Here is a 21,387-nt window from a genome sequence, read left to right on the forward strand (position 1 = left end):
CCCGCAACCGTGTGGTTGGTTAGCAAGCTACTTACCACACAGCCACTCCTGCGCCTATATATATACATATATATATATATATATATATAACATATATATATATATATATATACTATATATATATATACATCTATATATACATATATAATACATATATATATATATACATATATATATACATATATATATATATACATTATATATACATATATATATATACATATATATACATATATATATATATATATATATATATATATATATATATTATATATGTTTTCCTTTGAGTGTTCCAGCCCAAAGGCTGTGGCCTTGCTGGGGCATTACCATTTCATCACTTTTTTCAATGCCATTTTCATATAGATAGTTGGCCTTAAGTAGTGAATAGGCCAGTTTGGTATTGTTGCATTGATATAGAGGTTTATCTTGGATCTTGGACAACAGAAGATCCAGGTGCTTCTTGAAAACATTTATCCCCCAACTCCACGCAGATAGATCGATATAGTCGCACTGACTTTTCAGTTCCGATTCGGCACAAGACAATTGTTATTATTTAACTCTAAATCAGTTCTGAATGAGCAAAAGCTTTCCAGTCGTAACCCATTTTTTTTAGTCATTGTCTACCCCAGAACTACATTATACAGTATAACGTGGGAGGTTTTTTTTTCTTCTTTAAAGATATGTGTGTAATTTGACGACGAATTCGCTGCTATTTCTAACAGGTCGGTGACCGATCATTCCTGTTACGGCCTTTTCAGAAGTAAATACAAACAGAAACCAGAATAACAGAATAAAATACAAACACGAACGTCATTAGATATTCTTAAGGAATAAAGAATATTATTTGTATATTAAATAGTCTGTTTTATACAAACAATCCTAGGTTAGATTAAACAAGAATAACCATGGTAAATATTATATAACCATGTTAAACGTTATATAAATTACATATATTTATACTTAAATAATAATACTGTAAACATGATTGACAATACGTGTTTGGATTCTTGTTTGTTTAGAAAAATATAACGATATTCATGTTTGTATTCTGTTATTCTGATTTCTGTTTTGTATTTTCTTTTGAGTTGACTTACGGCGTTATATTAAGGCAAGGCGAATCGCCCCCGGTCGAGCGACCCCGCATTATTTAAAGGGTTTTCTCGTTTGACTTGAAGGCAAATATTTTACAGAGGAGTTAAAAAAAAAAAAAAGAACGATATTCAGTATAAATCACTTTAATGTATCTATCCTGGTAAATTTATCGACCCCCGAGGTATGAAAACCAAGATTGATCCAGGTGAGATGAGTTCAGAACATAAAAGGATGGAGTTAAATCGTGTAAAACTCGTGATTTCCCTGTCTCTTCTGCTCCTTTGTCTGGTCAATTGTATGTTAACTGCATTCTCTCTGTTTTAAAATATATAAAACTAGCAGTATCGCCCGGCGTTGCTCGGGTTTGTAAGGGAAATAACTATATAAGCATTTTTAGAGAGTTATAGCCAAAAAATAGCAAAAAGTGCATTAAAAACGGGAAAAAAATGATGGTAAATTTTTTTAAAAATCGTTGACTCATCGTAGACATTTTTAGAGAGTTACTTCTCTTATATAATAGCGAAAAAATGCATTAGAATGGAAAAAAATGATGTTAAATTTTTTTTTAAAATCGTAGACTCATCGTAGACGCGCGCTAATACCCAGAAGGGCTCGATATGAATCACGACTATAAGATACCCGGTTTTGGTTAAACTGCACTGCAAAATGTGGGAGTAGTTAGGAATCTAAATCGTAGGAGACAGACACACAACTTCACTTTTATATATAAAGATTTATCCAGATTTTTTTCATATATTTAGATTTTTTACTTATTTCAAAAATGCTTAATATTAACTCCTCGATTGATTTGATATATTCCCAGCTGTTTGTATTTTATTTGATACCCTTAATCACTCTGATGAATTTAAAGTAACTTTGTTTTATTTAAAAAAAATTTTTTTTTATTGCTATCATAAATAAGCGAAATTAAAGTAACTTAAAAAAAAAATCAAGCAACATAGGTGCAGGAGTGGCTGTGTGGTAAGTAGCTTGCTAACCAACCACATGGTTCCGCGTTCAGTCCCACTGCGTGGCATCTTGGGCAAGTGTCTTCTGCTATAGCCCCGGGCCGACCAATGCCTTGTGAGTGGATTTGGTAGACGGAAACTGAAAGAAGCCTGTCGTATATATGTATATATGTATGTGTGTGTTTGTGTGTCTGTGTTTGTCCCCCTAGCATTGCTTGACAACCGATGCTGGTGTGTTTACGTCCCCGTCACTTAGCGGTTCGGCAAAAAAGAGACCGATAGAATAAGTACTGGGCTTACAAAGAATAAGTCCCGGGGTCGATTTGCTCGACTAAAGGCGGTGCTCCAGCATGGCTGCAGTCAAATGACTGAAACAAGTAAAAGAGAGAGTAAAAGAGTAACAAACGCCAAGATTCCATTATGGGTGTAAAAGTTTAAAAACACAATGTGTTCTCAAACTTTTATTTTCCCACCTTTAAGGCCAGCAAAAACGATGTGCACAGTATAAGTGATGAAGTTTGAACCGGGTTCTGCTGTGTTTACTGATGAGGTCCATAACACAGAAACATATCTTATGTTGTCACTTTTCTCTTTGTCTTAGGATACAGCAATCCACTTTTCGATGTATCCCTTTTTCTATTCATTACCATCTTGCTCCTTCTTAGGGACGTGAAACGAATTAGATTATTATTAAATTAAGTTGTCATTTAACCCCAGGTCAGGCCTGTCGCAACAAACTTTATACTTGAATGTATTCCAGCCATGACCTTTGTTCCAAGTATGTGACTATATTATAGTGAATAGTCATCCTGTTTTACTTTTATAATAATAATGAAATTATTGTATACAGTGCTCAGGTGCACCACAACTTGTCAGACAGTGCATATAAATTATATGCAGTAATGTACAAATGTCTGGAAAGTGAACAGTGTATAAGTCAGATACATGCTTGTGTGTGTATGGAGGGGAGAAAATCAGGTGTAGTGTAGGCGAATCTCAGAAAGCATGGAAGTTTTGAAGGATGCAGTGCTCCGACAACTAATAACTGATGCCGGCAGTTTGTTCCATGCTTCAGCAACTCTCAGCGTGAAAAAATGTTTCCTAAAGTCATGGGAGCTGTGCTGTTTTTTGACTTTGTAAATATGTCCACGGGTGTTAGACGGGTGGAGTTTGAAAAGGTGCTCAGAGTTATTGTTCGTACGATGGTTGATAATTTTATGGGTGTCTGCCAAGTCAGGTTAAGGTTTCATGCGAAGGAGATTTGGCAGGCAACTACAAAGGGTTTCCTTTATTCATTTGACGTTTTAGCTTGTTTGTTTTTTTTTGTTTTTCTCCTATGTAAAATATTTCTGTGGGATAAATATTTCTAAAACTCAATTGCTGTATTTGATTTTGTTTGTTTAGAAACTTCTCAGATGCCATATTGGCTCAACTTCTTTGTGAATGCTGGAATTCCTCCTGGAGAAGCTACGAATTATGCTGTAACTTTTACTGATAACCGCATACAGAAGGACATGTTGCTTGACTTGACAAAAGAATATCTCAAAGATATGGGGATCACATTGCTGGGTGATGTCATCTCCATCTTGCGTCATGCTAAATCAGTCCATGCTCAGGTTTGTAAAACCATTTTTCTTTCTTGTTGATCAAATATGACATAGCTAAAACTCAGAATGTGAAGATGGATGTAATGCTGCTAACAGTTCTGCCAGCTCACAGCCAAACTATAATGTATTAATATTTATTTTTATCCTTGCCTGCCACCTTGGGATGGTTTATACTATGGTTTTAACCCTTTCATTAACAACCCTGCTGAAGCTGGGGTTGTAGTACTCTGTAGTACAAATGTCTTGTTTTCATAAGTTTTTAATTAAAATCTTCCACCAAACTTTAGTCACAATTTATGTTCCTAACACTAGCTTAATGATAACTAAGTTATTTTACTAAATTCTTTGTTATATTTGAAATTAATTGAAAGAAACACAGAGCATCTCAACAGAATTATGGTAACGAAAGAGTTTGATTGTCACAGGTACAAATTATCGTATTTGAAGGAATATACGACTCTTAAAAAAAAACTCTTGAAAAATCACTCTGGATCCTACATACAAAGTTTCTTTAAACGAAAGAGAATATATAATAGAGAAACAATTCTTAACCCTTTTGATTCCAACCCGGCTGAAACTGCCTCTGGCAGAGCATCTCAAAATAATACAGTAACGAAAGGGTTAACTGTTTCACAACTATCTTCCCGGTGTGTGTGATGAGAGGGTTTAACTGTTTTACAGCTGTCTGTGCTCCCTACATGTTTGAGATGGTTTATGTGAAATGGTATCAATTTACAAATGTAAACAAAGAGAAAGAAAAATGTTGGGAGGGAATTACAGGTTGTACACCCCAGACCAAATGGCATGTTCAGCTGCACCTCACAGACATAATTGCAAAGGCATTGTTGCCAAGAATGGCCAGTGACACTTGCTACAACAACCACCTCACTTTGTGGGCCTCATTTCAAGGACAATAAAGAAGTACAGGGGCCTGACTGACCATTATCAGTTTGTGCCAGTAACCATCAAGGATTCTGTTCTCGAACCCCACACTGCTGCTTTCCTCCACAAAATTTGGATATCAGTGGCCCATCTGAGAAATGAGCCCTGCAAGGCGAGGTGGCTGTTGCAGTGAGTGTTGCTGACCATTCTCCACAGCCTTTGCAATCCTGTCTTTGAGACACAGCTAAACATGTTATTTGTTCTGGTGTGCGCAACCTCTGTTTTTTTCTTCTTTTTTCCTGTTTCCTTGGTGAGATAGCTCTGGGAGGTTTATTTCTTTTCTCAATAATTTGATCTTTTATGATGTGGCATGCTGGCAGAAACGTTAGCACACTGGGTGAAATAGCGGTATTTCGTCTGTCTTTACGTTCTAAGTTCAAATTCTACCAAGGTTTACTTTGTCTTTCGTCTTTTCGGGGTCAATAAATTAAGTACCAGTTGCATACTGGGGTCAATCTAATCGACTTGCCCCTCCCCTAAAATTTCGGGGCTTGTGCCTAGAGTAGAAAAGATTATTTATAATTTTTAAGGCGGCAAGCTGGCAGAAATGTTAGCACACTGGGTGAAATGCTTAGCGGTATTTCGTCTGCTGCTACATTCTGAGTTCAAATTCCACCGAGGTCAAATTTGCCTTTCATCCTTTTGGGGTCAATAAATTAAGTACCAGTTGCATACTGGGGTCGATCTAATCGACTGCTCCCCCCGCTCCAAAAATTTCGAGCCTTGTGCCTAGAGTAGAAAAGAATTGATCTTTTATATTTTTAAAGCTTTTTCCTTTTATTCTGCCTGTAAATCGTATGTCGCTAAATTTACAGACATTGAAGCTATTGTAAATATGAGGATTTTTATACTAGACTAACTGCATCAAAATCTCCAGTTTTTTAGAGGGTTGAGAGAATTACATGAAGAAATCACTGCAAAACTTTAAGAGTTTAATGTTAGAAAAAGATTTGGTTAAACGATATCTTATGATGTTATTTCTGTTTTATGTGACCTACCCTCCTGTGTGGGGACCAGCATGTCAACGAATAGATCCGTTTCCTCTGCATGTCATAAAAAGGCAATGGAAAGAGATTGAGGTAACATTTGCTCTCCGACCTCATAGAACCCTCACCAGCAATGACTACCCAAACAGAGCTATGGGTTGGAGGGTCGTTGCTTGAGGAGTGCAAAAGCATCTACCACCAGGAATGGTAGGAGATCACCAACATATGGTGGATGCAGAGTTGTGATTTTTCAGTGCATCCACCCCCCCTACTACTGCTACCTCCTTATGTCTACCTTCTCTTCTCTTGTTAACAAACTATTTTATTTTTAATTATATTTCCTTTCATTAGGAAGCACGTGATAAAGCATTGAAATGTTCAGCAAATACCAGTAATAACACAACGTCCCCAGCTACTTCAACACCACGGAGGTCGACAGGTAAAAAAACATTACACATCACAGATATTTCTTCTAATTTGTTTTCCCCTTTTAATTTCATTGCCATATTTATTAGCAGCCTAATAAATTACATTTTTATAGTTTTTTTCTACACAGTCGTGGCTGTGCGGTAAGAAGGTTGCTTCTCAGCCACATGGTTTTGGGTTCAGTCCCACTCCATTACACTGGACAAATGTCTTCTAATATAACCTATCGTACATATATACTGTTGTGGCCAAAAGTCTGGAACATTTTTTTAAAAATTAAGATTGTTATGCCCAAGCATAATTCATTTCAAATATATACAACATAGAGACATACTTACCTTTTAACTGATCTGATTGTTCAATATCTAGTAGAAAAAAGAGGCAAACTCAAAAATAGTCCAGAATACTTGTCCGGCACCAGATTGATCCCAAAATCTAATCAGTTCATGCCAGTCATGAGGCCAAATATCCCTGAAAGTTTCATCTGAATCCATCCAGTGGTTCTTGAGATATCTTGACCACAGACAAACAAACAAATACAACTGAAAACAATACCTCTGCCTTAGCAAAGGCGGAGGTAACTCGTAAGAGATAGGAAACAACTATGAGACATTAATGAGGGTGTCAAAAGTACATCAGGTCACAAAAATTCCACAGTTGGCAAGATTCTTATAGCCATTTTAGTGGCATTTTTGTTGTAGTGTTTTCCAGACATGTTACATATTTATTTTGAGCAGAAATTTTTGAGTCTGCAACTTCTGGGGGTTTTTTTTTTTTTTTTTTCATTCCAGCTGCAAGTCGGATTGTGGATTATTATTTAGGAAAAGATCCAAACGCTGTCCCTATGAATCAGCAGCAGCCAGCTAAACTCTACGACGATGTCTCTTCATCAGAAAGTAATACTTTTTCCATTTTGCACTTACCTTTGTCTCACCTGCTCTAATTAGATCTACAGTAACCCCTCGACTATCGTGGTTGTTACATTCCAAAACCCAATAGGTGAAAAGCCGCAAAGTAGAAACAGTACTGTACTTTATTCTTTTATTCTTTTACGTGTTTCAGTCATTTGACTGCGACCATGCTGGAGCACCGCCTTTAGTCGATCAAATCGACCCCAGGACTTATTCTTTGTAAGCCCAGTACTTATTCTATTGGACTCTTTTTGCCGAACCGCTAAGTGACGGGGACGTAAACACAACAGCATCGGTTGTCAAGCAATGCTAGGGGGACAAACACAGACACACAAACACACACATACATACATATATATACATATACATATATACGACAGGCTTCTTTCAGTTTCCGTCTACCAAATCCACTCACAAGGCATTGGTCGGCCCGGGGCTATAGCAGATGACACTTGCCCAAGATGCCACGCAGTGGGACTGAACCCGGAACCATGTGGTTGGTTAGCAAGCTACTTACCACACAGCCACTCCTGCGCCTATATATATATATATATATATATATATATATATATATAAATTTTATTTCGTAATGAGATAAAAAACCAAGGCTGTGTAGATTTTAGAACATTTATAGATAGAGGGTCCTACAGCTGTTTCCAGGATATTTATTATATCCCTTCATCGGAGACGATGTGAGAAAATGGTTAAGAAATAGTTAATTTAGATAAGATATAAAATATAGAGTGAGGTGGAGGAAACTTTGCAGCTTTTCCCCTATTGCAGTGGGTTTTGGAATGTAACAACCATGAAAATAGATGTGAGATATGTAGGGATATTGCAATATCCGATGACAGGATATGATAAATATTCTGGAAACAGCTGTAAGACCTTCTATCTATAAATGTTCTAAAATCTACACAGCCTTGGTTTTTCCAACTCATTACAAAATAAAATTCTTATACACACACTGACATATAACCAACATTGAACCCCTTATTCGCAAAATCACCGAACCTGGAACTTAACTGCAGTCCATCTATTCAGCACTACCTGACACCTTTGGGTCTCAATGACACCATTACCTCTCATAACCTGTATATATATGCAATGATGCATGTGTATGCATCTCTGTGCTGACAGTAGAAAAATGTTACGTAGGAGTGGCTGTGTGGTAAGTAGCTTGCTAACCAACCACATGGTTCCGGGTTCAGTCCCACTGCGTGGCATCTTGGGCAAGTGTCTTCTGCTATAGCCCCGGGCCGACCAATGCCTTGTGAGTGGATTTGGTAGACGGAAACTAAAAGAAGCCTGTCGTATATATGTATATATATATATATATATATATATGTGTGTGTATATGTTTGTGTGTCTGTGTTTGTCCCCCTAGCATTGCTTGACAACCGATGCTGGTGTGTTTACATCCCCGTCACTTAGCGGTTCGACAAAAAGAGACCGATAGAATAAGTACTGGGCTTACATAGAATAAGTCCCGGGGTCGATTTGCTCGACTAAAGGCGGTGCTCCAGCATGGCAGCCGCAGTCAAATGACTGAAACAAGTAAAAGAGTAAAGAGAGTATATAGTAATCCTTCAACTATCGCGGGTATTACCCCCCCCCCCCAACGATTGGTGAAAATCTGCGAAGTAGAAACAGTACTGTATATTTTTAAAAATTATTTTTATAATTCATAAATATTTTATTATAAATGCAAAACAACTCCACAGAGGAATTGACATAAACTTCAATAATAAACCACGATATGGCGAGAGGTTACTGTATTTCTGTTTATTTTTCAGCTTTTCTCTAGTTTTGACATTCATTTTAACCTTTGCTTGCTACTGTGGGATGGTTTATAGAATGGCTTAACTGCTTTACAACTGTCCACCTTCCCTGTTTGTGCGATGAGACAGTTCAACTGCTTTACAACTGTCTGCCCTCCTTACATGTTTTTATGATTATTTAACTGTTTCACAGTTGTCTGCATTTCCTATTAACACTGGTTGTCAAGTGGTGGTGGTGGTGATAGTAGACAAACACACATGTGTATATGATTGGCTTCTTTCAGCTTCCACATGCTAAATCCACTCACAAAGCTTTGGTTGGCCCAAGGTTATATTAGAAGACACTTGCCCAAGGTGCCATGCAGTGGGACTGAACCGAGGACAGTGTGGTTGGGAAGTAAACTTCATACAACATTGCCATGGCCACACTCACCACATAGACATATCATCATCATCATCATGCGTCCGCTTTCCATGCTAGCATGGGTTGGACGGTTCAACTGGGGTCTGTGAAGCCAGAAGGCTGCATCAGGCCCAGTCTGATCTGGCAGTGTTTCTACGGTTGGATGCCCTTCCTAATGCCAACCACTCCGTGAGTGTAGTGGGTGCTTTTTACGTGCCACCCGCACAGGTGCCAGACGGAGCTGGCAAACGGCCACGAACGGATGGTGCTTTTACGTGCCACTGGCACGGGGGCCAGGCAAGGCTGACAACGGACACGAGCGGATGGTGCTTTTACATGCCACCGGCACAGGGGCCAGGCGAGGCTGGCAACGGACACGAGCGGATGGTACTTTTACGGGGGCCAGGCGAGGCTGGCAACGGACACGAACGGATGCACATACACATATCACACATACACAAACACATGTGCACACACACTTTATAAAGAGAGTGTCCTCAGCCGACTAAGATTCTCCACTTTTCTCCTTTATAGAGTGGAAGAATTCACGGAAGTCGTCTGTATTTGAACGTCTTGGAGACAGTAGCAGCGGCATCAACAGTAGCAGCAACAACAGTCCTGGGTCTACGAAAATTACTCTTACTGGTTCTGGTAATGTCATTGTCCGAAGTACGAGTTCTTCAAAGGTTTGTCAATATATTTCTTGTTTATATGTCTCTGTCACTTATCCTCCACCTTAGTCACATGTACCTGGTGGTCATTCATCCTAATTCCTCACATTAATATGGTCAATATCTAAATCTTTCATTATGTTCATTTATGCTTTAAATTTTCATGTGGCATGGTGTAGAATGGTACACAGTTATTTAAAAGGACCAAAGATGTCTTGGCCATTTTAGCCATCACAGAGACTTTTGCCAGTTGCTTGGACAATTGCATGAAAAAGTAGGCAATGACCAAGACCTTTGGCATTATGTCATACTTGAGAAGAAGACCCATCAATCCAAGCAAAATCGTAGTTGGGGCAGATACTGGTGTCACGCAAATTGGCACCCTTGCCAGTAGTGCGGAAATGCATCTCGGTGGCACACAAATGGCACCCATGCTGGTGGCACATGAAAGCACCCATTACACTCTCGGAGTGGTTGGCATTTGGAAGGGCATCTAGCCCTAGGAAACTATGCCAAATCAGGCTGGAGTCTGGTGCAGCGTGCCAGCATGGACAACGGACGTTGAATGACGATAATGAAGTACTGATCACTTAAAGGGGATGGAAGTTGTGGAAGAAGGAGACCCAACTAGACTCTTCTGTCATCATCATTTAACGTCCATTTTTCCATGCTTGCATGGGTCAGATGGAATTTGTTTCAGCAGATTTCCTACAGCTCCTCTTGTCCACTCCCACTCGTTTCCAAAGAAGGTGATATTTTTCCATGGCATGATTTTCAGAGAAGACTGGAAGCAACCAACCTCATTTGTATGATAGTGATGCTCATTTTTAACCATCATATGATATCTAGACACACACACACACACACAGATGGTGGGCTCCTTTCAGTTTCCATCTACAGCTACACAGCTGGCATCTAATTCCTCACAGATATAACGTCAGTATGGATTTCCTCATATCTACCCAATCAATATCTGTTTTTTTTTTACATTTGTATACATTCTATCACTCTCGTTCCTCACATATACATTGGCAGAAACATTAGCACGCCGGGCGAAATGCTTAGCGGTATTTCGTCTGTCTTTACGTTTTGAGTTCAAATTCCATTGAAGTCAACTTTGCCTTTCATCCTTTCAGGGTTGATAAATTAAGTACCAGTTGCATGCTGGGGTCGATGTAATCAACTGGCTCCCTCCTCCAAAATGTTGGGCCTTGTGTCTAGAGTAAAAAAGAATATTTTTAAACATTCACGTCTACACACTAAATATTTAAATTCCACATATCTACACAGTATTTTATTAATTCTTTACTTACTGACAGCCAATCTCTGCAGTTCTGGTAAAAAAAAAAATGTGCATAAAAGGAATATTTCCCTTTTTTGTTATTTATATTTTAGTTTTCAACTCCTGGTTTTTTGTATCTCTCTCTTCTCTCCATAGGTATCATCGACGACAACACCTCCAGGTGGTTCCACACCTTCATCTGTCTTTGCTCGTCTTGGAGACAAACCCACCCTCAAACGCCCAGCAAGTTCAACATCCGGAGATGATAATGGCAGTGGCCCACCGCTGGAATATGCTGGAATTTTAAAAGCTTTATCTGGTCAACCAAAACAAAAGAAAGCCAAACAAACTAAATCTATTAACAAGACTGGTGCTGTGTATAAGAAAATTACGTCTCAATTAAAAAGTGCTGCTGCTGTGTCAACAACAAATACTTCGAATTCTAGTGTCTCTCTTTCACAGAAATGTAACAGTGAGTAGAGTTGATGGCCATTTTTGCACACCTAATGAATGAATGAATGAATGCACTTTACATTGTTTTAGCTATTGAATGTCGTCACCCCACTGGCCCGGTGAGCAGGCCCACATTATCTCCCTGATTGGAGTGCCATCCTGTCACAGAGTTACCTATTTACAGTTGAGTAGAGTGGCGCAATATGAAATGAAGTCCTTTGTTCAAAAATGCAATGTGCCGTCTAGTCTGAGAATTGAAACCATGATCCCCTAATCACTTGGCTATGTGCTTCCACACATTACAATCCTCTAGTAAATTCCTCTAGACCTCAGGTATGGATTTCAGATCAATGTGGTTCTGTAATATGGTTAATATTGTTGGCAGTGAGAAGGGACCCCAGCCATAGAAACCATACCAAAACAGACATGGAGCCTGAACAGCCCTTCAGCTGGTCAGCTCATGTCAAACTGTCCAACCCATACCAGCATGGAAAATGGACATTAAATGATGGTGAAACAGTCAGCAATATTTTTATTTTTTAAGGCAGTGAGCTTGCAGAATCGTTAGCATGCCGGGTGAAATACTTAGCAGTATTTTGTCTGTCTATATGTTCTGAGTTCAAATTCTGCTGAGGTCAGCTTTGCCTTTCATCCTTTCAGGGTCAATTAAATGAGCACCAGTTATGCACTGGGCTCGATGTAATCAACTTAATCCCTTTGTTTGTCCCCTCTGTGTTTAGCCCCTTGTGGGCAATAAAGAAAAAAATATTTTAATTTTTTTCTAAATTTTTTTTAAAAAAATCTTTCCAAGTGTAAGGTATTCAAATTATTATGTGTGATTTCCATTGTGCTATAAAGTGGAAAAGACAGTAACAGCCTTTCTTTAGTCATTGAACTGTGGCCATGATGGGGCACTGCCTAGAAGTTTAGTTGAAGAAATCGATCCCACTATTTTCAGTATCAATCTCTTTTTGCTGGACTGCTTCATTATGGGAATGTAAACAAACCAACACCAGTTGTCAAATGCTGGTGAAACAAAAACAAACACACACACCAATGCATATGAAAATGCATATAGACACACGTTTACATGTTTATATATGGAGATGAGCACCAACTCTTCCATGTGGCACACATGAACAATTGTGAAGATCTCTTTATATGAAACCATTGGTTGCCCTGTTAACCCACAGGTAAAGCATCATTGTCATCATCATCATCATCCTTTAATGTCTGTTTTCTATGCTGGCATGGGTTGGATGGTTTGACCAGAGCTAGCATAAGTGGAAAGCTACACCAGGTCCCAGTCTGTTTTGGCAGGGTTTCTGCAGTTGGATGCCCTTCCTAGTACCAACCACTTTACAGGGTGTGCTTGTTGCTTTTAGCATAGCAGTAGATATACATACTTACAAGGTGAGCAAAAGGTGTACGTACACCGCTATATGTATATATAAATAAATTTAAAAAATGGAATAAGAATGTAGTCTATCTGTCCGTATGTTTTTATTGTCGTCCGTTACGTTCTTATTCTGTTTCTTGGATTTATATATACAATATATATGCATATATACGCACATATAAAATTCCACCCCCTCCAATATATACAACAGCAGGCTTCCACACAGTTTCCAAAACGAAATCCACTCATAAGGTGCTGGTTAACCTAGGGCTGTAGTAGAAGACACCAGCCTGAGGTGCTGCACATCTGGATTGAACAAGAAACATGGTTGCAAAGTGCACTTTTCATCTGCACATCTGTGCCTGCATCTATATTATAAGTTAACAATAAAATCTTAATTAGTTTTAAAATTAATTGACGTACAGTGAAGAATTCCGGGTAGAGGTTGGGGTCCACCAAGGTTCAGTCCTCAGTCCCCTCCTATTTATCATAGTCCTCCAGGCAATAACGGAGGAATTCAAGACAGGATGCCCCTGGGAGCTCCTCTATGCTGATGACCTTGCTCTAATTGCTGAGTCACTATCAGAACTGGAGGAGAAGTTTCAGGTGTGGAAACAAGGATTAGAATCAACCTAGCCAAAACCAAAGTCCTAATAAGTAGGAAGGTGGACCAATCACAAACGACTTCAGGTAGATGGCCCTGCTCGATCTGTAAAAAAGGTGTAGGTAGAAACTCTATAAGGTGCACCAAGTGTAAGCTATGGACACATAAGAGGTGCAGCAATGTCAAAGGAAGGCTAACTAAGAAAATAGTTTTTGTCTGTGGCAGATGCTCAGGAGCAATAAACACTGGAAATGTGCAGAGACCAACTTCTACCACGTTCCAGGGAGACAAACTAGAAGTAGTTGATAGCTTCCGCTACCTAGGAGACCAAGTCAGTAGCGGGGGTGGGTGTGCTGAAAGTGTAACTGCTAGAGTAAGAATAGCCTGGGCAAAGTTTAGAGAGCTCTTACCCCTGCTGGTGACAAAAGGCCTCTCGCTAAGAGTAAAATGATGCATGTGTACGTACAGCCATGCTACATGGTAGTGAAACATGGGCCGTGACTGCTGAGGATATGCGTAAGCTTGCAAGAAATGAAGCCAGTATGCTCCGATGGATGTGTAATGTCAGTGTTCATAATCGTCAGAGTGTAAGTACTTTGAGAGAAAAGTTGAACCTAAGAAGTGTCAGTTGTGGTGTGCAAGAGAGACGGCTGCGCTGGTATGGTCATGTGACGAGAATGGCTGAAGATAGTTGTGTGCAAAAGTGCTACACCCTAGCAGTTGAGGGAACCCGTGGAAGAGGTAGACCCAGGAAAACCTGGGACGAGGTGGTGAAGCACGACCTTCGAACTTTAGGTCTCACCAAGGAAATGACTGAAGACCGAGTCCTATGGAAGTGTGCTGTGCATGAGAGGACCCGGCAGGACTAGTCAGGCCATATCCCGTGGCCCTACCTGGGACATAGTCGATCCACCTGTGCATACCTTCCTTCTTGTGACACTTGTGAAGACCTGCTGAGGCAAGTGAAAATCAATCAAAATAGATGAACATCAATGGAATTTGTATCCTTGTGGTACCAGTGCCTGTGGCACACAAGAAAACCATCCGAACGTGGCCGTAGCCAGTACCGCATCGACTGGCCTCCGTGCTGTGGGAACATGGTGGCACATAAAAACACCATCCGAAGACCCGGCAAGACTAGTCAGGTCATAACCCGTGGCCCTACCTGGGACGTAGTCAGTCCACCTGTACATACCTTCCCTTGTGACACTTGTGAAGACCTGTTGAGGCAAGTGAAAATCAAAACAAATCAAAATAGATGAACATCAATGGAATTTGTATCTTGTGGTACCAGTGCCGGTGGCACACAAGAAATCCATCCGAACGTGGCCGTAGCCAGTACCGCATCAACTGGCCATCGTGCAGTGGGCACATAACAAACACCATCCGATCGTGGCCGTTCGCCAGCCTCATCTAGCACCTGTGTCGGTGGCACATAAAAACACCATCCGAAGACCCGCAAGACTAGTCAGGCCATAACCCATGGCCTCTACCTGGGACGTAGTCAGTCCACCTGTGCATACCTTCCTCCTTGTGATACTTGTGAAGGCCTGTTGAGGCAAGTGAAAATCAAAATCAAAATCAAATCAAAACAAATCTAAATAGATGAACATCAATGGAATTTGTATCTTTGTGGTACCAGTGCCGGTGGCACACAAGAGAAAACCATCCGAAAGTGGCCGTAGCCAGTACCGCATCGACTGGCCTCCGTGCTGTGGGCGCATGACAAACACCATCCGATCGTGGCCGTTCGCCAGCCTCATCTAGCACCTGTGTCAGTGGCACATAAAAACACCATCCGAAGACCCGGCAAGACTAATCAGGCCATAACCCATGGCCCCTACCTGGGACGTAGTCAATCCACCTGTGCATACCTTCCTTCTTGTGACACTTGTGAAGACCTGTTGAGGCAAGTGAAAATCAAATCAAAACAAATCAAAATAGATGAACATCAATGGATCTGTATCTATTTGTGGTACCAGTGCCGGTGGCACACAAGAGAAACGTCCGAACGTGGCCGTAGCCAGTTCGCATCGACCGGCTCCGTGCTGTGGGCACGTAACAAACACATCCGATCATGGCCGTTCGCCAGCCTCATCTGGCACCTGTGTCGGTGGCACTAAAACACCTTCCGAAGACCGGCAAGACTAGTCAGTCCACCTGTGCATACCTTCCTTCTTGTGACACTTGTGAAGACCTGTTGAGGCAAGTGAAAATCAAATCAAATCAAAATAGATGAACATCAATGGAATTGTATCTTTTGGTACCAGTGCCTGTGGCACACAAGAAATCCATCCGAACGTGGCCGTAGTCAGTACCGCATCGACTGGCCATCGTGCTGTGGCACATAACAAAACACCATCCGATCGTGGCCGTTCGCCAGCCTCATCTAGCACCTGTGTCGGTGGCACATAAAAACACCATCCGAAGACCCGGCAAGACTAGTCAGGCCATATCCCATGGCCCCTACCTGGGACGTAGTCAGTCCACCTGTGCATACCTTCTTCCTTGTGATACTTGTGAAGGCCTGTTGAAGCAAGTGAAAATCAAAATGAAATCAAAACAAATCAAATCAAATCAAATCAAAACAAATCAAAATAGATGAACATTAATGGAATTGTATCTTTGTGGTACCAGTGCCGGTGGCACACAAGAAAACCATCCGAACGTGGCCGTAGCCAGTACCGCACCGACTGGCCTCCGTGCTGTGGGCACGTAACAGACACCATCCGATCGTGGCCGTTCGCCAGCCTCATCTGGCACCTGTGTCGGTGGCACATAAAAACACCATCCGAAGACCCGGCAAGACTAGTCAGGCCATAACCTGTGGCCCCTACCTGGGACGTAGTCAGTCCACCTGTGCATACCTTCCTTCTTGTGACACTTGTGAAGACCGAAGACCTGTTGAGGCAAGTGAAAATCAAAACAAATCAAAATAGATGAACATCAATGGAATTTGTATCTTTGTGGTACCAGTGCCGGTGGCACGTGGCACACAAGAAAACCATCCGAACGTGGCTGTAGCCAGTACCGCATCGACTGGCCTCCGTGCTGTGGGCACGTAACAAACACCATCCGATCGTGGCCGTTTGCCAGCCTCATCTGGCACCTGTGTCAGTGACACATAAAAAACACCATCTGTGTTGGTGGCACATAAAAAACACCATCTGTGTTGGTGGCACATAAAAAACACCATCCGAGCGTGGCCGTTTGCCAGCCTCGTCTGGCACCTGTGTCGGTGGCACATAAAATCACCCACTACACTCTCGGAGTGGTTGGCGTTAGGAAGGGCATCCAGCTGTAGAAACACTGCCAGATCTGACTGGACTGGTGCAGCTTTCGGGCTCCCCAGACCCCAGTTGAACCGTCCAACCCATGCTAGCATGGAAAGCGGACGTTAAATGATGATGATGATGATGATGATACACAGTTGTGATACCTGTGCCGGTGGCATGTAAAAAGCACCATCCGAACGTGGCCGATGCCAGCACCGCCTTGACTGGCTCCTGTGCCGGTGGCACGTAAAAGCACCAACCGATCATGGCCGTTTGTCAGCCTCCTGTGGCACATAAAAAGCACCCACTACTCTTGTAGAGTGGTTGGCGTTAGGAAGGGCATCCAGCTGTAGAAACACTGCCAGATCAGACTGGAGCCTGGTGCAGCCTCCTGGCTTCCCGGACCCCGATCGAACCGTCCAACCCGTGCTAGCATGGAAAACGGACGTTAAACAATGATGATGATGGTGGTGATGATGACACAGGTTGTCTCCTCTTTAGAAGGAAATATAGTCACAAAAAAGTCAACCAAATCAATCATTTATTCATTTTGTTTTGTTTTGTTTTTCCCTAGCTTCTTCTAGTCTGGATACTCCAATAACCACGGCTGGCATTCTATCACCTGATGCCAAACCTTTGGAATCTGTGAGTGTGAAACAAAGACTAGGCAAGATCACCACAGCGCCAGCAACAAGTACGACATCCAAAAAAAATCTTGAAAAATCAGAATCATCTGATGTTTTATCAAAAAAAGGTAAAGTTTATTGTTTAGTTTAAAAAATGTGGGGTTTTTTTTTCAGGGATCAGATGAGACTAAATAATGTCCTTTTCAAAATAATTTGAGGGTCATCTTCCTTTTACTTGTTTTGGTTGTTGGACTGTGGCCAAGCTGTAGTCAAACAAATTGACCCCTGTATTTATTTTTATAAGTTTGGTACTTGTTTTTGCTGCTGTACACATGGGTGACTCCCACCCTACTGGTATAACCCTTGTACATGGCTTGTTTGGCTTTCGCCAGACATTCATCTTCTACCTCCCCCAGAGACTACCAGATCACAGTGAGAGTCTCTTTTCGAAGGCTTTCTCCAAATTGATCAATGTGAAATACAATGGTTTACATTTAGTTAAATATTTCTCCTGCACTTGCCATTTACTAGAAAGAGGGCAGAAACGTTAGCACGCCGGGCAAAATGCTTAGAAGTATTTCGTCTACCGTTACGTTCTGAGTTCAAATTCCGCCGAGGTCGACTTTGCCTTTCATCCTTTCGGAGTCGATTAAATAAGTACCAGTTTCGCACTGGGGTCGATATAATCGACTTAATCCATTTGTCTGTCCTTGTTTGTCCCCTCTGTGTGTAGCCCCTTGTGGGTAGTAAAGAAATAAGAAAGAGGGCACCAGTAGCACTTCTCTCTTGCACAAGACCAAACTGTATTTCATCTTGTCTTATCCTCTTTCAAACTAATTGGGCTGTAATTCTCTTTCTCTAACTTTCATGACCTGGTCAATTTGATACCCTTATAATCACTTTTTTAATTAGCAATTTGATACCTCTGTAATCACTTCTTTAATTAGCAATTTGATACCTCTGTAATCACTTCTTTAATTAGCAATTTGATACCTCTGTAATCACTTCTTTAATTAGCAATTTGATACCTTTGTAATCACTTCTTTAATTAGCAATTTGATACCTTTGTAATCACTTCTTTAATTAGCAGTTTGATACCTCTATAATTCTTTAATTAGCAATTTGATATCTTTATAATTCTTTAATTAGCAATTTGATATCTTTATAATTACATCTATGTAAGGTATCTCTTTTACCCGTGTAATGCTGCTACATCAGTCATTAAGTATGGTACCTTCTCCTACAATCTGGGGTCAATGTAATCAACTAGACCCCCCCCCCAATAATCTCAGGTTTCCTACTTGTACTAGGAAGGATTATTATTGTATTAAAACTCACAGCTTATTTTACTGGGGATGATGGAAAGTGTCAGCTGTTTACTGGTTATTCTTCAAGAACTCTGCGAAGAATTCTTGCAGTTCCAAGCAATACTGATTTTTGTAGGTATTCTACCTTCACACTTGCACCAATGTCCCTTGCCTTCCCCTTGTAGTAGAAAGGATTGTTGTTGTTGTTGTTGTAAGGCAGTGAGCTGGCAGAATCGTTAGCACATCAGGCAAAATGCTTAGCAAAATTTTACCCATCTTTACATTCTGAGTTCAAATTTCACTGAGGTCGACTTTGCCTTTCATCTTTTTTTTTGGGGGGGGGGGGTCGATAAAATAAGTACCAGTTGCGTACTGGGGTTTGATGTAATTGACTCATCTCCTCCCCCAAAATTGCTGCCCTTGTGCCAAAACTTGAAAGCATTATTATTATTATTATTATTCATTGTTTAACGTCTGTTTTCCATGCTGGCATGGGTTGGGCAGTTTGACTGAGGTCTGGAGAGCCAGCGGCTGCACTAGGTTCCAGTCTGATCTGGCAATATTTCTACAGCTGGATGCCCTTCCTAGCGCTAACAACTCCGCGAGTGTAGTGGGTGCTTTTTACATGCCACAGGCATGGGGGCCAGACAGTGGGTACTGTCATCAACCATGTTTGGATGGTGCTTTTTACATGACACCAGCACAAGAGCCAGTCAGTGGGAACTGACGATAGCTACGATATTATTATTATTATTGAGTGAGAGAGCAGTTCATGCCATCAAAGTGACACTGGGGTAAAATATACGAAGCCCAATATACCCATCGTGACTACCCGTCTGATAAGGGTACACCAGGCACATGCATCACAACCATATGTGCGCGACATGGTGATCTCATATCAAGATAAACAGCACATGACCTTGCAGGTGGGGCCCAGTTTGAATTTTCTTCAGGTTGAGTAGCCCATCCCGCTCAAAAGGTCCCTAAATAAGGGTTGTTTAAGGGTGTTGAAAGAACCACCCATGTTTCCAGAGGTGAATTATTCAAACCCCAAAGAATCCCTCTCAACACATGGCTATGATGCTCCCCCACTACTTCTCTCTCATGATCAGAGATGTACATATCGTCAGCCACTAAGGGACATGCTCAACTGGTTACGGTCAAACAACTGACAAGCAAATCTGTGGTATTGAGCAGGCGGCGAGCTGGCAGAAACGTTAACACGCCGGGCGAAATGCTTAGCGGTATTTCGTCTGCGTTACGTTGAGTTCAAATTCCGCCGGGGTCGACTTTGCCTTTCATCCTTTCGGGGTCGATAAATTAAGTACCAGTTACGCACTGGGGTCGATGTAATCGACTTAATACCTATGTCTGTCCTTGTTTGTCCCCTCTGTGTTTAACCCCTTGTGGGTAATAAAGAAATAGGTATTGAGCAGAATATTTGCTGTAGCCCATCTTTATTATTATTATTATTATTATTATCATTATTAATTATGGTGTCCTTGTACCAAAACTTGAAAACTGGCAGAATCGTTAGCACATCAGGTAAAATGTTTAGTGCCATTTCGTCCATCTGCACATTCTGAGTTTAAATTCTATGATGGTCGACTTTGTCTTTCGTCCTTTCAGGATCGATAAATTAAGTACCAGTCAAGTACTGGGGTTGATGTAATCGACTATCCCCGTCCCCACAAATTCCAGGCCTTGTGCCTACAGTAGAAATTATTATTGTTGTTGTTGTTGTTATTTTATTTTATTTATGTGTTTTTTACTTTCAGTCTCTTAGTCTCTGGTTTTAATTTCAGTAAGTATACCATGTGAACAGGAAATAATATTGGAATGTAGTTTTGCTGTATTATTGGAATGAAATATTGCTATGAGATTGGAATGTGGTGTTGCTAGAATATTGCCATTCCTAATATGTTGCTAGTTCATTGTGTCATGGCTCACATCTTACTAAGATATTGACATTTTAGAATGTGCTTGCTCTTATTAACAATAGTATTGTCACATGCTGACACACAGGTGTGTTGTGTTGATGGCTAATAGTTTGATGACAAAGGGTCAGATGATCCAACTGGAATAACCCTACAGGAAGAAGTGGTGAAAGCTAATTTCAGGGTTTCGGACCTCATAAAGCCGATAGATGAGGGCAACATTTGGTGAGATTCTCTCTTGGAACAGAGCTTTGTAACCCATGCCAGCACGGAACTGCTGGTGATGTGCATAAATGGAAAGAGGCTGGAATGTAACAGGACAATTGGAAGGATATGTAGTTCAGTTAGGTTGTCAGAGAAAGTAGATACTGGGAAAAGGCGTGGTCAGACGTGCAAGGAATTGGTGATGAAATATTATTAATTAGAAAATAAAAGAAAAAGGGGAAAGAATAGAGAAAAATTTGAGGGAGTTCTTATCTCAAACTTTCAGTGACTGTAGGGATATCACATAGAGTAAGCATATACTAATTACTTTCAGTGGCGCTAAATAGAAGTGTGCCACAGGCAGTATTCATAAAGAGAACATCTTGTTGCAGTTATTTGACTGGCCATGCTGGAGCACCACCTTTAGTCGAACAAATTGCCAACAGGACTTATTCGTAAGCCTAGTACTTATTCTATGGGTCTCTTTTGCTGAACCACGAAGTTACAGGGATG

The 21,387-nt window shown here is 40.9% G+C and overlaps 1 protein-coding gene across 4 annotated transcripts in view; it reads left to right on the plus strand.

Annotated features, from left to right (window-relative positions):
- LOC115213068 (uncharacterized protein C19orf47 homolog) overlaps positions 1–21,387 on the plus strand; it is a 29,545-nt gene that overhangs the window by 1,830 nt on the left and 6,328 nt on the right. Inside the window, exons 1-8 of one of the 4 annotated variants that reach the window (XM_036504192.1) lie at positions 1,261–1,297; positions 3,465–3,676; positions 5,947–6,034; positions 6,813–6,917; positions 9,651–9,802; positions 11,226–11,541; positions 17,375–17,554; positions 20,512–20,537. In XM_036504192.1, coding sequence (XP_036360085.1) covers positions 1,276–1,297; positions 3,465–3,676; positions 5,947–6,034; positions 6,813–6,917; positions 9,651–9,802; positions 11,226–11,541; positions 17,375–17,554; positions 20,512–20,519 — 1,083 coding nt within the window. In that variant the 5' untranslated portion in view covers positions 1,261–1,275 and the 3' untranslated portion in view covers positions 20,520–20,537. Of the gene's footprint in view, positions 1–1,260; positions 1,298–3,464; positions 3,677–5,946; positions 6,035–6,812; positions 6,918–9,650; positions 9,803–11,225; positions 11,542–17,374; positions 17,555–20,511; positions 20,538–21,387 lie in introns of those variants that run through there. The other 3 variants (XM_036504190.1, XM_029781978.2, XM_036504191.1) reach the window with 3 other exon arrangements.

This window comes from Octopus sinensis, linkage group LG6 (assembly GCF_006345805.1).
Source record: "Octopus sinensis linkage group LG6, ASM634580v1, whole genome shotgun sequence".
NCBI classification, from domain to species: Eukaryota; Metazoa; Mollusca; class Cephalopoda; order Octopoda; family Octopodidae; genus Octopus; species Octopus sinensis.